Source organism: Megascapheus bottae, chromosome 4 (genome assembly GCF_031878675.1).
Source record: "Megascapheus bottae isolate mThoBot1 chromosome 4, mThoBot2.hap1, whole genome shotgun sequence".
NCBI classification, from domain to species: Eukaryota; Metazoa; Chordata; class Mammalia; order Rodentia; family Geomyidae; genus Megascapheus; species Megascapheus bottae.
In genome coordinates this window covers 8,152,656-8,166,901 of record NC_143512.1, presented here as the reverse complement: position 1 = coordinate 8,166,901, position 14,246 = coordinate 8,152,656, and the positions used below count along the sequence as shown (strand labels likewise).

General features: G+C 40.5%; 1 protein-coding gene across 3 annotated transcripts in view; it reads right to left on the bottom strand.

The window, feature by feature from the left end:
• Prelid2 (PRELI domain containing 2) overlaps positions 1 to 14,246 on the bottom strand; it is a 70,293-nt gene that overhangs the window by 37,857 nt on the left and 18,190 nt on the right. For 2 of the 3 annotated variants that reach the window (XM_090331090.1, XM_090331089.1), the window contains exon 4: positions 13,007 to 13,167. In XM_090331090.1, the coding sequence (XP_090187216.1) occupies positions 13,007 to 13,167 (161 nt within the window). Of the gene's footprint in view, positions 1 to 13,006; positions 13,168 to 14,114; positions 14,150 to 14,246 lie in introns of all 3 variants that reach the window. The other variant, XM_090331091.1, reaches the window with a different exon arrangement.

Sequence of the window (14,246 nt, the reverse complement as noted above, 5' to 3'; positions counted from 1 at the left end):
ATACTACATACTATATACTAAGCACGGAGTGCTAGAAGCCATTGCGAGGGAAAGAATCGCTGTCTTCAGGATCTGACCAGTAAGAAATGCAGACAGCCAGGCAAGTGTCAACAAATGGAGGCAAAAGGATTCCAGCAAAGGAAAACCACAATGCTACAGGAGGAAACCCAGGCAATGAGGCAGAAGGCAACAGGAACTATTTGGGTGATCTAAAAATGCAGTACACGGTGTAGACCTGAGGTCTTGCCAGAAATTCTGGAGCAAAAGAAAGATGTAGGAGATGTCAGGAGATAAGACTGGAAGGGTAAGAGTGAACCACAGTAAAAAATGATCTGGGACTTTGAGGTTAGATCTTATCCTAAGGGTAACAGAATTCTCTCCTGTCTTCTTCCATCTTCAGATACCAAGTCACAGACAATACTCAATGAGATAAAAGAAAACAATGTCACCAGTAATCATAGATAGCAAGTCATCTATCTGACTTATGTAACCGTAACCCCTTTACAATAGCAACTAAAAGAACACATGAAGTGGGCTGGGAATTTGGCCTAGTGGTAGAGTGCTCGCCTGGGTTCAATTCCTCTGTACAACATACATAGAAATTTTGCTGGAAGTGGTGTTGAGGCTCAAGTGGTAGAGCTCTAGCTCTGAGAAAGTCCAAGGACAGTGCTCAGGCCCTGAGCTCAAGCCTAGGACTGGCAAAAACAAAAACAAAAACAACAACAACAACAACAACAACAAAAAAAACCCATCACATGAAGAAAAAGGATTCAGAAAAAATACCAGCTCCAACAAGCTGTGGCTGTAATCAAAATGGCTATTAAAACTTTTTATTGAAAGGAGTGGCACTGAGCAAGATATATCACATTTACAAGCTGCTTTATTAAGTGACAACTCCTTTGTATCCCTACTGAAAAGATAATTTGTATTGTGATTATGAAGGTGATGTACAGAGGGATTATAGTTACATAAATCGGACAATGAGTGCATTTCTTTATGGACAATGTCTTTCCTTCCCTCACTCTCTCCCAGATTTTCCCACCCATATGCAACTCACAAGCTATATAATTCACTTTCTACATAAGGTCTAGTGAATACCACTGTGGCCTCTGTTCACTCTTTGTCTCTCCATTTGTGGGTAAAGATAATATTTTTAAAGAAAAAAATCTTTTTTTTTTCAGTGCTAATGGAACCCAAGGCCTCATGCATGCCAAGCAATCACTTTACCACTCACCTACATGACCTCAGATCTTCTAGCAGAAAGAAGCCTCTACATTTAGATCATGTACATAGTAAAAGAAAACCTTTAAAAAAAACCTCTCTCCTTCCCCTCTGTTTTTCCCCTCTCCATGTTCTCCCTTTCTCTGTCTCTGACATGCACACACACACACACACACACACACACACACACACACACACACATTATCCCACCCAATCAGACACAAATACTTTCAGTCTAAGCAGCTTCTAAGATTTAAGCCTATTTAAAATGATTTGCTTGAGTAAAACTATATCCTAGTGACACTAATCTTTCCTGTCTCTATTCTCAAGTTGTCAGAGTAGAATGTTACAGTGATTTCAATATTTAAGAATGAAAAGTTGAGCAGTGTCCCATTCTCAGGAGAGATGAACTCTTTCAGTCCTCAAGGCAAGTGTAGGCGAGGGATTAATAAAAAATCTCCCTGGTGCCATATGCTAACCAATCTTTCTTTCTGCTGCTTTTGCCAGAGGGGTGAAGGGTGAGTCCTCAGAAATAACAGGCTCAGGGTTTGTCCACATGTCAAAGAACAATGGAGCATGCTCTTATCATCAACCAGTGAGAGGACCCCATTCTATTTTAACAGAGTTAGAGAAAAAATATTCAACACTTGGGCTTGGAGTCCTGTCTCAGGTAGTAACAGTGACAGCCAATGGGTGAAAGCAGCAAATACTGAGTTCAAGTACCAGTTGAAAGCTGGGGAGGGGGGAAATGCTACACCTTCCCTCAACATTCACTGTCAAAGCAAATCACATTATTTTCTTGTTGTCACACATAACTAGCTTAAATTATATAGTATGTAGTATATAGCTTTAATTATATAGTATACAATTTCAGCTCAGAAAGGATGAAAGTATATGGGGGTGTAAACAAGGATGGATGGATGGATGGATGGATGGATGGATGGATGGATGGATGGATGGATGGATGGAAAAGAGCTAATAGACTGAAGTATAGATTAACAAACAAAATCTGTGTGCATTTGGAGTATAGAGGCTAATTGTTTACGTGTTCATCTTGTGTATCACTTTGGGAATCACACAAAATAATAGTCAAGTTTTTTATATAAACAAATGTGGGCACTGTGCTATCAAGAACCATTTCTGGCAAAGTGGATTGCCAACTTTGCACATGCCCTTCACTGAAAAGAGACTTTAAATGAGATGTCTTACCTCTCAGCTTTTCTTTTCTTATAATATAGAATCTCAGTACTTCACATATTTTGTCCAGAGCCTTTCTTCCCACATCAGGCTTGAAGTGTATTGTGTCTCACTTAAGAGATAGTATAATTCAGATTTCCCCACACCTGCCTTTCATCCCTGTAAAACCTACATCCCTAAATCCTTTACATGACACCTTCCAGAATAGCAAAAGCTTTTCATGAGATCTTGCCCCTGAATTATTGACAGGCTATGTATAGCAAATCTTTGCCTAATTGTTTTCATGATGGGAATTTAATTAAGGCATCTTTGAGGAGAGAGAAAGTGGTTCCACTGATAGATTCTTCTTGTGATAATAGGTCAGTTACAATCACAGTGTTTGGGAATTTATGTAACCAAAGAGGAATAGTAGCTCCAAAGGGAAAACAAGGAGGTGGGGTCAGCTGTGTGAGTCCCTGGGTATCTAACACTGCTGGAGACACTGCACAGTTCCCACTCACAGACACCACACCTCTGGGTGGTCTCTCTGCACCTGGCACATTTATGTTATAAAACTGAACTTCCTCGGTGAACCATTACTCTATAGAGCCTCCAATAGATATCGTGCATGTATATGAATGCTGCATTGAGCGATATAACATACACATAGATATTTATATAAAACAAGCTAGACATGTGTAGAGGGAGAGAGAGGGAGAGAGAGAGAGAAAAAATGGAATTTGGTTGCTGGAATTTGCTCCCCTGGATTCACATTGTATCTCATCTGGCTTACCAACCCATATAAATAAATTCCTGAAAAGTCTGGGATACCAGGTTTCTTCTACAAAATGAAACTTCAACATGGCTGAATAATCTCTGTAAAGCACTCAAAGTCGTTTGTGTAAGCAATCAAAACATATTAATCACTAATACTAACAATACTAGTCACAATAAGAATAATCCAAATCTGCCATCACTGCCAGTATTACTCCCATTGATTAATCAGAGAAAGAGGGGCTAAGGCATTTATTGCTAGCACTGCACATCCAGCTAGACTCAACTCCAAACCTCCTATCCTTCATAAACTGTAAGGCAGCCACAGTCACCACAGACTCTTGGATGGAGGAGCCCTCTACCTGCCCTGATTCTGGCAAAGTGCCTGTAGCGGAACCCTCCAGTCTTCCCTGCCTCCTCCTTGTTCACCACATCCATGCTCACATCAGTGCTAACCTTGTCTCCTAGAGCTCTTTCTTAGCTTCTCTGAGAGAACTGTGGCTGTCACCTAATTATCAACAGTGAATATCAGTAAGAAATGTCACCACACTACTAAATAAATCAACTGATGGAATCTCTCGAAACAGGCAGTTGCGTGCAGGTATAAATTTGAGCTCCATGCATTAAAATGTAATATTTTAAGAACTGAAAGCCAGGTGCGGTAGCTCACCCCTGTAATCCTAGCTACTCAGAAGGCTAAGATCTGAGGATCATGGTTCAAAGCCAGCCCAGGTACTAAAGAACCTGAGACTCTTATATCCAATTAATCACTAGAGAATGGGAAGAGGGGCTGTGGCTCAAGGCTAGGGTGGTAGCCTTGAGCTAAAGAGCTCAGGGACAGTTCCCAGGCCCAGAGTTCAAGCCCAATGGCCCACAAAAAAAAAGAAAGAAAGAATTAAAAATCAGCAAGGTATAGTAACTTATACCTATCATCCCAGCTACTAAAAGGGCAGAGAAGGTAAGATGACAGTTCCTGGCATGTCTGGGGGAAAAAAATTAGTAAGATCTCCATCTCTATAGAATTTATCTTGATCAATGTCACTCCTTTCAAAAAAATTTCAATAGCCATTTTGATTATAGCTTGCTGGATCCAGTACTTTTCAGAATATTTTATAATGGGTGCATGTGTATGCGCACATGCTAGCATGCATGAAATGCATATGCCACCCTGATACAATGGCATGTTTGAATTCTCAGCTAGGGATAGCCCTTTGGTATGTTCAGTGCAGAATTATTTACCATAGTTAAGATATGGAACCACCCAGATGCTCCTTAGTAGATTAATGGAGTGAGAAGATGTGGTATAGGGCCGATGGCCTAGTAGTGGAGTACTTGCTGGCATGTACGAAGCCCTGGGTTCAATTCAGAAAGGGCCACAAAATGTGCTATGGTTCAAGTGGTAGAACGCCACCCTTGAAAAAGCTCAAAGATAGAGCTCAGGCCCTGAGTTCAAGCTCCAGGACTGACAAGAAAAAAAAGAAAAAAAGAAAATGTGGTATATATACACAATGGAATTTTATGCTTCAGCAGAAAGGATCATAATGCCTCATTCATAAGGAAATGGAAAGACTTAAAAAAATCATATTAAGTAAAGTAAGCCAGACCCACAGGCTCCACGATTTCCCTCATTTGTAATAATTAGTATATGTGTAGGATAATCCTAGCCAAGGATCACAATCACGCAATAGCTATGTACATATGATCATATAAAAGGATGCCAATCGAAATGATTTCCAAGGTATGAAAGAAGAGGTCCTTTTTGTTGTTGTTATTTTTAATGTACTATGTGAATTTATTTCTTTTTTCTTTCATTTTTTTATTTTGGTTTATCACCTGTTGTCATTGTTTTTGATTTTACTACCCTATGTTTCTTTGATTTGGGAAAGGAAAAGGGAACAAAATGGTAAGACAAAGTACAAAGGGTGAAACAATGCAACAGCAATACTCACAAAACACTATGCTGGAAATGAACTTTGCAACTTGCAGAGGGTGGAGAGTCGAGAGGGAGGGAAAAATGGGAGAAGAATAAAGGAAAGGGGATAACAATGTCTGACAAGAAATGTACTCATTACCTTTACAACAAAATTAAATTAATTTTTTACCAAAAGAAAAAGGATGGGTCCATGAGTTTGGCCTAGTGGTAGAGTGCTTACCTAGCATGCACCAAGACTCGGGTTCAATTCCTCGGTACCACATACATATGAAAAAGCCGGAAGTGGTGCTGAGGCTCAAGTGGTAGAGCTCTGGCCTTTAGAAAGCCCAAGGACAGTGCTCAGGCCCTGAGCTCAAGCCCAGGACTGGCAAAAAAAAAAAGAAAAAAGAAAAAGAAAAGGGGCTAGAGCATGGCTGAGGCATTAGAGTGCCTACCTAATAAACAAATACCAAGAGGGCTCTTGGGGACCAAGACATGAGAAAGGATATCAGTGTATGTGAATTAATGCACCTTCTATCTGGCAAATATCATGTAACCCTTCTATTAATTACAATAAAAAATATATGAAAAAAAGAGGGCTCTGTGTTCACTCCCTAGTATTGCCAAGAGAAAACCGCAAATACTTTCTAACAGCCTATTATAACAAAGCACTGTATAGATAAATATAGATAGATAGATAGATAGATAGATAGATAGATAGATAGATGATAGATAGATAAACAGACAGACAAATGGACAGACAGATGTATTTTGGTTAATTCTCTCACAAGGTAATACTGATCCACCTGATGAACAAGAAACTTGAGGCTCAGAGGGAAACTTGCTGTGTGCCATAATGCACATGTGTAATCCCAATACTCAGAAGGTTTCAGCAGAAGTTTCAGGCCAGCCTGTGCTACATACTGTGTGTGACCCTATCTCAAACACACACACACACACACACACACACACACACACACACACACACACACACACGCCAAAAAAGTGGGGGAGGGAAGAACGTGCTGACGGTCACATAGAAGCAAATGGCAGAGCAACTCTGAATTAGAATTAATTCCAGATCTCACAGCCCTTCCATAACCTAGCACCTGGAAAAAATGCCTATTCAATGAAAGATGACAGACACTGACCTGGTGAACAGAGCTTGTGAATGGGGCAAATTAGTTTTGTCTCAGGCTATCAGGCCCAGTACAGGAGTCCCACTCGTGGTAGGCCTTGTGGGTTTGTTATCTGTGGGGTCACACCTGGGGGCTTATTCTGTTCATAATGGCCACACACTGGGCTGAATATTCTCACAATGATATCTTGAAATACTGAGCCACCTTTAAGAAAGTAGGTTCTGGATTTTCATTTTGCAGTGGGCCCACAAATTACACAATGATAACACAGCCTGTGACACCCTTTCAAGGAGAGATCAGCACCACACACAAGGCCCAAGGGTCACATCCCTGAGGACTTTTCTAGAATGCTAAGGAACCTGTGTTTCCATTTAGCTATAACTAATAAAAGTCTGAAATCCCTTCAACCCATGAAAGGATTCATTACATTATTTATAGGAACAAATAATTGTAAAAATACAAATATCCAGTAACTTTGACACTTAACAAAACAACTGCAATAATATGATATAATGAAAATAGCTGAATAGTCACCAAAAACATTAGAAATGATACATTAATAGAGAGAGATTAGGAACAGGTATCTCATATCCACAAAGGATTATAAGCTATTAAGGAGGCTAAAATCCAGAGGACTGAAGTTTGAAGCTGGCCTGGCAGAAATGTCCTTGAGATTCCATCTCTAAAATCAACCCAGCAAGCAAGCTCAGAAAGTAGAAGGCCATGAATTGAAACACCAATACTGCCAGGCAGTGTTAGCTATAATCCTACATACCCAAGAGGCTCACAGTTCAAAGCCAGCCAAGTAGGAAAATCTGTGAGACTCTTATCTCCTAAATCCAGAATAGAGATATGGCTCAAGTGGTAGAATGACAGCCTTGAGCACAAAAACTCAAGGATAAATACCCAAGCCTTGAGTTTAAGCCGGTAAACCAGCACACACACACACACACACACACACACACACACAAACACACAAGTTCTACCAAAATGATGATGATGATGATATATTCAAATGTAGTGTGAAGATAAAGGCAAAGGGCTTTGCACAGAAATTGTGTTTATGCTGGGAGATCTTTCTGCAGAATAAGCAGATGAACTATATCAACTGCACCATGCCCATTCAACAGAAAGAAGATACTGCTCTCAGACACAGCCTTGACCTAAGCAAAGAGATTCCATTCAGGTACATGCTATATGACTCCTTCAAGTCACATGAACATCAACAGCAGGCCAAACCAATCTACCAGGGCAGAAGTCAGTACCAATTTTCTCTGACTGGGAAGGGTGCAGAATTAAGGAGAGCAAGAACAAACCCCTGTTTTTCATTGTAATTTGTATAACTTTCCTACAGCAAGCATATAATAAAAACTTAGGGGAAACAGGAAAAGTTAGTTTAAAATATTTAAAAATTCACTGATGGATTCATAATTGAATGGACAGGGAGAAACTCTCCAAGGAACTCTTAATTTTGCCAACTATACCATGTGAGGCCTCAGAGGTTTTCCTGTCTCTGTTTAAGAGCCTATTGAGGGCTGGGAGTTTGGCCTAGTGGTTAAAGTGCTTGCCTAGCATGCATGAAGACCTGGGTTTGATTCCTTGGTACCACATACATAGAAAAAAGCCAGAAGTGGTGCTGAGGCTCAAGTGGTAGAGATATAGCCTTGAGAAAGTCCACGGACAGTACTCAAGCCCTGAGCTCAAGCCCTGAGCTCAAGCCCAGGACTGGCAAAAAAAAAAAAAAAAAAAAAAAAAGAGCCTATTGAGTCACCTCAGGCAAAGACAAAGGACCAAATAGCTCAGGTCAATTCCTTCCATTGCCACAATTTTTTTAAGTCAGAGATAGAAAATGGACCAGACTCCATCCCTAACACAGAAAACAACTCAAACTATAGCAAACCTGGAAGCTTCCCTTGGCTTGACACGGTCAAGTTCTCTCTCCCATATCTAGTTACAAATAGTATCCCCTTGTGATGATTTTAACTGGAAATGTCCCCCAAAGACTCATGCTAGAAAGCCTGGTTTTCACTGAAATGCTATGTGTGTGGGGGGGGAGGGGGTATGGGGAAGAGACAAGATCAGGATCCTCTGACCTAATGAATAGATTGATCCATTGCAGGATTCACAATTGAATAGATGAATGACAGGCAGTGGAAGCTAGGGAAGCTGGGATATGACTGGAACATGGTCACTGGGGGTGAGACTCCAGAGCTGCATCCTGTGCCTGGCATTCATCCATCTGTCCATCTGTATGCCTGTCTTATCCCTGTCTCTGTCTCTAATTCAGTCTCTCTCTCTTTCTCTCTCACCTCCCTCCCTCGTTCCTTTGCCTGTCTCTTCCTCTCCCTCCACCCTGTTTTCCATGAAGTGAGCAGCTGTCCTCTACTACACGTTTCTGTAGTGATGTCTGCCTTTCCATAGGTCTAAGACCAAAGAGGCCTGCAGACCACAAACAAAACCTCTAAGAACACAGGGCAAAAACCAATCTTTCCTCCATTAAGTGGATTTTTATCATCTATTTCATCATTATGACAAAAAAATGAACAAACAAAAATAAATAAACCCACAGCCCTGACAACAACCCAACAGATGTCGATATAGCCAGGACAGAGGCAAATCCTGAGGCTAAGCAAGTTGCCACTGTATCCCTTTGAATTCTCTCAAGATCTTTAGGCTGTTTACATTTCACCAAAGTCTAGCTGATTAAAAACACTATCATTTTTAATGCTTAAGTTTTTATTTATAATTGGTGTACAAGTTAATACAAAGAAAAAAGGAAAGGGAAGGAGAGGGGGAAGGAATGAAAAATGGGAAAGGGAAAATGTACATCTTTGAAGCATCAGAAGTCTGTACAATTTTGACATTAATCAGAATGACTCTCAGAAATTCAAAATGGCCCTCATGCATTTTTCTAAACTTTATGACAGTGTGTTTCTGTAAAAAAAAAATGTTGGCTATTGACTGGAGAGTAGAATCATCAGCTGGTCATGCTTTATAAGATTAACAATAACTGTGCAAAAAAAATGGAGTTCTGAAGGGGGTGCCCACTGAAGATCTGCTTATCAGTAAAGACACAGGATGGTGACTAGTTATCAGAAGTTTCCAAACCCTCGCTACTCAGCAGATGCACCCAGAGCCAGCTGTGACTACCAAACCAGAATTGTTATAATGTTCTGGCATATCTAGCTTCCAGCTAGAGATTAACAGTAACTATTGTAGGCCTTAACTGTAACTATTGTGATCAGAAAACCCCATGCCAGCTAGGTGCTACCTTCAGCATTCATCTTCAAATGCTTCCCATCCTTAATAAAATTTCCCTGCCCTGACAGGGGTCTGTGACTCACACCTGTAATCCTAGATACTCAGGAGGCTGAGATCTGAGGATCTCAGTTCAAAGCCAGCCCAGAAACAAAAGTTCTTGAGACTCCTATCTCCAATTAATCATCAGAAAACCGGACATGGCCGCTATGGCTCAAGTGGTAGAGAAGTAGCCTTAAGCTGAAGAGCTCGGGAACAACGCCCAGGCCTAGAGTTTAAGCCCACAACCAACAACAACAACAACAATGCCCCACCTCTAGTCCCCTGACTGTACAGAAATGCCTCTAACAAAAGGCAGGTGCCACTTGTCCTTCTCCCATGAGAAAACTGGCCTTGTCAGTTTATTAATGACAATAAACTCCCTTTGCTGTACATAACTGTGTCTGTGTGGTCTTCTGATTAGTTTCAACACACAGCTTTTAAATGTTAAAGAACGCTGTCTTAAACTAAATATCACTGCTTCTAGTGCAATTATTATCTTCCCTTTCCGTAAAGTAGATTTCTTTTCGATGTAGTGCCTTTAAATACTTATTCTACATTGAAAACATTTATTCATCATTAATTCAAACTTTCATTTATTTAGTATTTTGTATTTCCCAAATGTAGAGCAGCACCATTTGTCATCTTATTAAATCTTCAGTTGTACACCAGTGGCTCATGCCTGTAATCATAGCTCTTCAGGAGGCTGAGAGCTGAGATCACAGTTCAAAGCCAGCATAGGCAGGAAAGTCTGTGAGATTCATATCTCAAATTAACCACCCCTCCCCCCCAAAAATGAGGTATGGCTTAGATAGTAGAGTATCAACTTTGAGTAGAAAAATTTAAGGGAGAGCAAACCACCACTGAATTCAAGCCCCAGTACTGGCACAAAAAAAACACAAGGTTTTTTCCCTCAAGGCTGGCACTCTACCACTTAAGCCACAGAGCCACTTCTGGCTTTTGCTGTGTACATGGTACTGAGGAATCAAATCCAGAGCTTCGTGCATGCTAAGCAAGCACTCTACCACTAAGCCACATCCCAAGACCCCAAACCCAAAATCTTTACATCACTATTTAAGGAAACTCAAATCAACTTTCATTATAGTCAAAGAGCATGTGAGAAATCCAAGAAGCAATCAGAAGAGAGGTTCATAGCCCTGCCTCAGGAGTCCTTCTAGGTGGTATTTGCTCTCTGTTCTTTTCCCTCCTCATCCTTTTAAAACTAATGTTCATGAAATGTACCAAGTAAAAAGGTTCCCTAAAGGACATTTTCCCCAGATTATGATGGACAGTTCTTATAATAGACAAAAGTTCTGGTCAACTTCTGAATTGGCCAATAGCCAAAATTCCTTGCAAAATTTAAGACTAGTATATAAAGTAGACAGAGATCTATTTGGCATGAAATCAGACAATTCCGTTATTTCATTCTTATTGGACACAAGTGATCTCCATTCTCTGGTAATAGTCTGTGTACTTATTACCAGACATACATGTTCTCCGTAATCTCTTGTCAAAAGGAAATTAAGAAATAGGGACTGAATGGTTCTAAGCAAAGTCAGCCCAGATGCTAAGAAGAACTGGCATCCTCATTCATCAAGAAGAACAACTGTAATACCTACTGTTATCATGATATGCCTATGATTGGAGAAAGTGGGGCTTCAAAGGAACATACTCTCAATGGTTTCCTCATTCGGACTTTCCTAGCAGAGGACTACAATAGCTCAAAACCTAGATACATAAGGTCATATAGGATGAAGCTAAATGAAAGGACCTCCAGGATATGGAAAGAAGAGCTATATAATGTGTGATTGTTGTTCTTAATGTACTATGTTATTTCTCATCTTTTTTGTTGTCCCTTGGTTATTCTCATATTGTTACAGTATCTTCCCTTGTTATCTGGTATACTGTATATATGTTTATTTGTTTATTTGAAATAGGATAGGGAAGGGGGGAAACCAAGATGGGGGAGAGGGAGAGGGAAGGAAATGGGGACAAAAACATGAGGAGTATCAATGTTTGTGAAGTAATGCTCCTTCTATCTGGTTAATATAATGTAACCCTTCTATTAATTACAATTAAAAAAAGAAAAAAAAACAGAAAGTGGGGCTTAAGGGTAACTTTTAGATTTGGGACTAAATGTTAACTAAATATGTTAACTAAAACATGTTCTTGAAAGCTTTACCATTTCCATTAAAATGACAGGTATATAATGAAAACTTGAAGCCACACAGAACAACAACAAAGAAAACAGTAAATATCTTCTGAAATCATAGCACAATCATTGTTGTCGACTGTACTTGTGATATTTTACTTTTGTTTGACAATGTATTTTCAAGAACTAGATATGGTGACACATGCCCGTAGATACCCAAAAAGCTGAGGCAATAGGTTCACTTGAGCCCAGAAGTCAGAGAGCAGCATAGCCAACGTAGTAAGGTCTTGTCTCAAAAACAAAATCTTTTTTGCTCGTACCAGGGTTTGAACTCAAGGCCAGGCAATCACTGGGTTTTCTTGCTCCTGGCTGGTACTTTTAACACTTGAGCCATATCTCTAGTCCAGCTTTTTTATGAATGATCAGAGATGGAGTTTCACCGTCTTTCTAAGTTGGCTTCAACACACAGTCCTCGAGACCTCAGCCTCTAGAGTAGCTAGGATTACAGATGTGAGCTACCAGATGTCAGCCACCAATTCATCTCCCAAGTCATTAATCATTTCTAATCTATCATGCTGGCAAAAGTTGGAAACACAGACTAATGTAAGTGCTAGACAATATACACTTTATGTTGTTAATGAAGACAGATAAATGTGCTAATACATTGGCGGATAATATATGCCCCCAGAAATCCTATGTTGAAACATGTGCATGTCTCTGTGTGTGTGTGTGTGTGTGTGTGTGTGTGTGTGTGTGTGTGTGTGTGTGTGTGTGTGTTGCCACAGATGGAACCCAGGGCCTCTGCATGCTAGGCAAGCACTCAACTCTGAGCTGAACCACCCCAGAACTTACAGTGAAACTTTAACCCACAGTGGGAGTTAGGTGGTGGGACATTTTCCCTAGGTCATCTGGGTAAATCTTCACTCATCTGTTAGTGTTACTTACCCATGGCAACCAGTAATCTGCTTTCTATTCTATGGTCTGCTCACTTTAGACATTTCAAGTAAATTAGATCTATATGCGGGCTGGGCGCTTGTGGCTCACATCTATAATCCTAACTACTCAGGAGGCTGAGATCTGAGGATCAAGGTTCAAAGCCAGCCTGGCACAAAAGTCCATGAGACTCTTATCTCCAATTAACCACCAGAAAACTGGAAGTGGTGCTGTGCTCAAAGTGGTGAAGTATTAGCCTTGAGATGAAGAGCTCAGAGACAGTGCCCAGGCCCAGAGTTCAAGCCCCACAACTGACCAAAAAACAAAACAAAACAAAATTTATGTCACATACACACACAAACACACACACACACACACACACACACACACACACAATCTTACCAATTTGGATTTTCCATGCTTTCCCGAAAGACAGACTCTTCCTTCATGGATGCATATTGGGTCCATGTAAGGCAATGACTCTGTATAGCCATGTTCCTCTCCCGAAGATTCAGCCATGATTCCTCTTCTAACTGGATACTAGGCACCTTTAAAATGCTCACCTGTCCGACAGAAGGAGAAGGACCTTTTCAAGGCAGGAAGAGCCTGTTATGAAAAGAACTGTGTCTGGAGCTGCTTCCAGGCTTGGGGAATAAAGAAGATAAGCAATCCTGATCTACAGATAGCTTTGAGTCCTTGATAATCAAGCCTACCATAACCTTATGAAGAGCTGGAGAGGACATGCAGATGGCTCAGGATTTGTGCTCCTGTGCTGTTCCTGGCCCGATTTTCTAACTGCTAAACACTAAGCAAATTATCAGTCAGCCTCCTTCACATCTCTTCTAGGGCTGGCCATGGCCTCCTTCAATTGATAGATTCTAATCGAGCCCACTTATAGGGCCACATGCAGGAAGCTAGCAGGTGAAAGAACTTCTTCACTTTAAACTTGGTGCAATGTCTCAAAGCGAGTGCTCTCCAAGGTGAAGACGACATGGCAAACTACAAAGGCAGAATTGTACAAGTCAGAGCTCTATCCTTAAATTATTTAAGAATTGAGATACAAGACAGAGTTGAATGCCTTTTAATAATAGATTCAAGTGAGTATATAGGGCAAAGGCAGAGGATGAACTCTGTGGAAAATGCCAGTAATAATTTGCCGCTACTATGTAGCACATTTTATTGAAAAATAAAAGAACATTCACGTTCATTGTCATATTAGCCTTCTTTCCAATAAGAAGATGACAGAGTTTTTTAACCCACGACTAGAAAATGACGAAAGCTGCCATTTTTCCTGTGTCAGCGCAGCAATCTGATTGGCAAGCTAAGTAGCAGGCACAGCTGAGCTCTACATGACACGCAGAATCTCTTCCAGGTTGACACAATCAACTGGGACATTTCTGAAAGAGCCTATCACAATAATCTCATCTCCTCTTCCCAATGACTCCAAAGAGCCCAGTCAACAATCCTTGTAAGGCTCAAGAAAGGCAATTAAATAAATATTTCCACTCACCTTTTGCCAGCCAAGAATCCCCAGTGTGCTTAAGGGTATCAAAGAGAGAAAGCAATTGACTATCATGAAGATTTTATCTTTGACAATAATATTTTTACGAAAACACACACAAAAGGACTAACAACAAAGAGC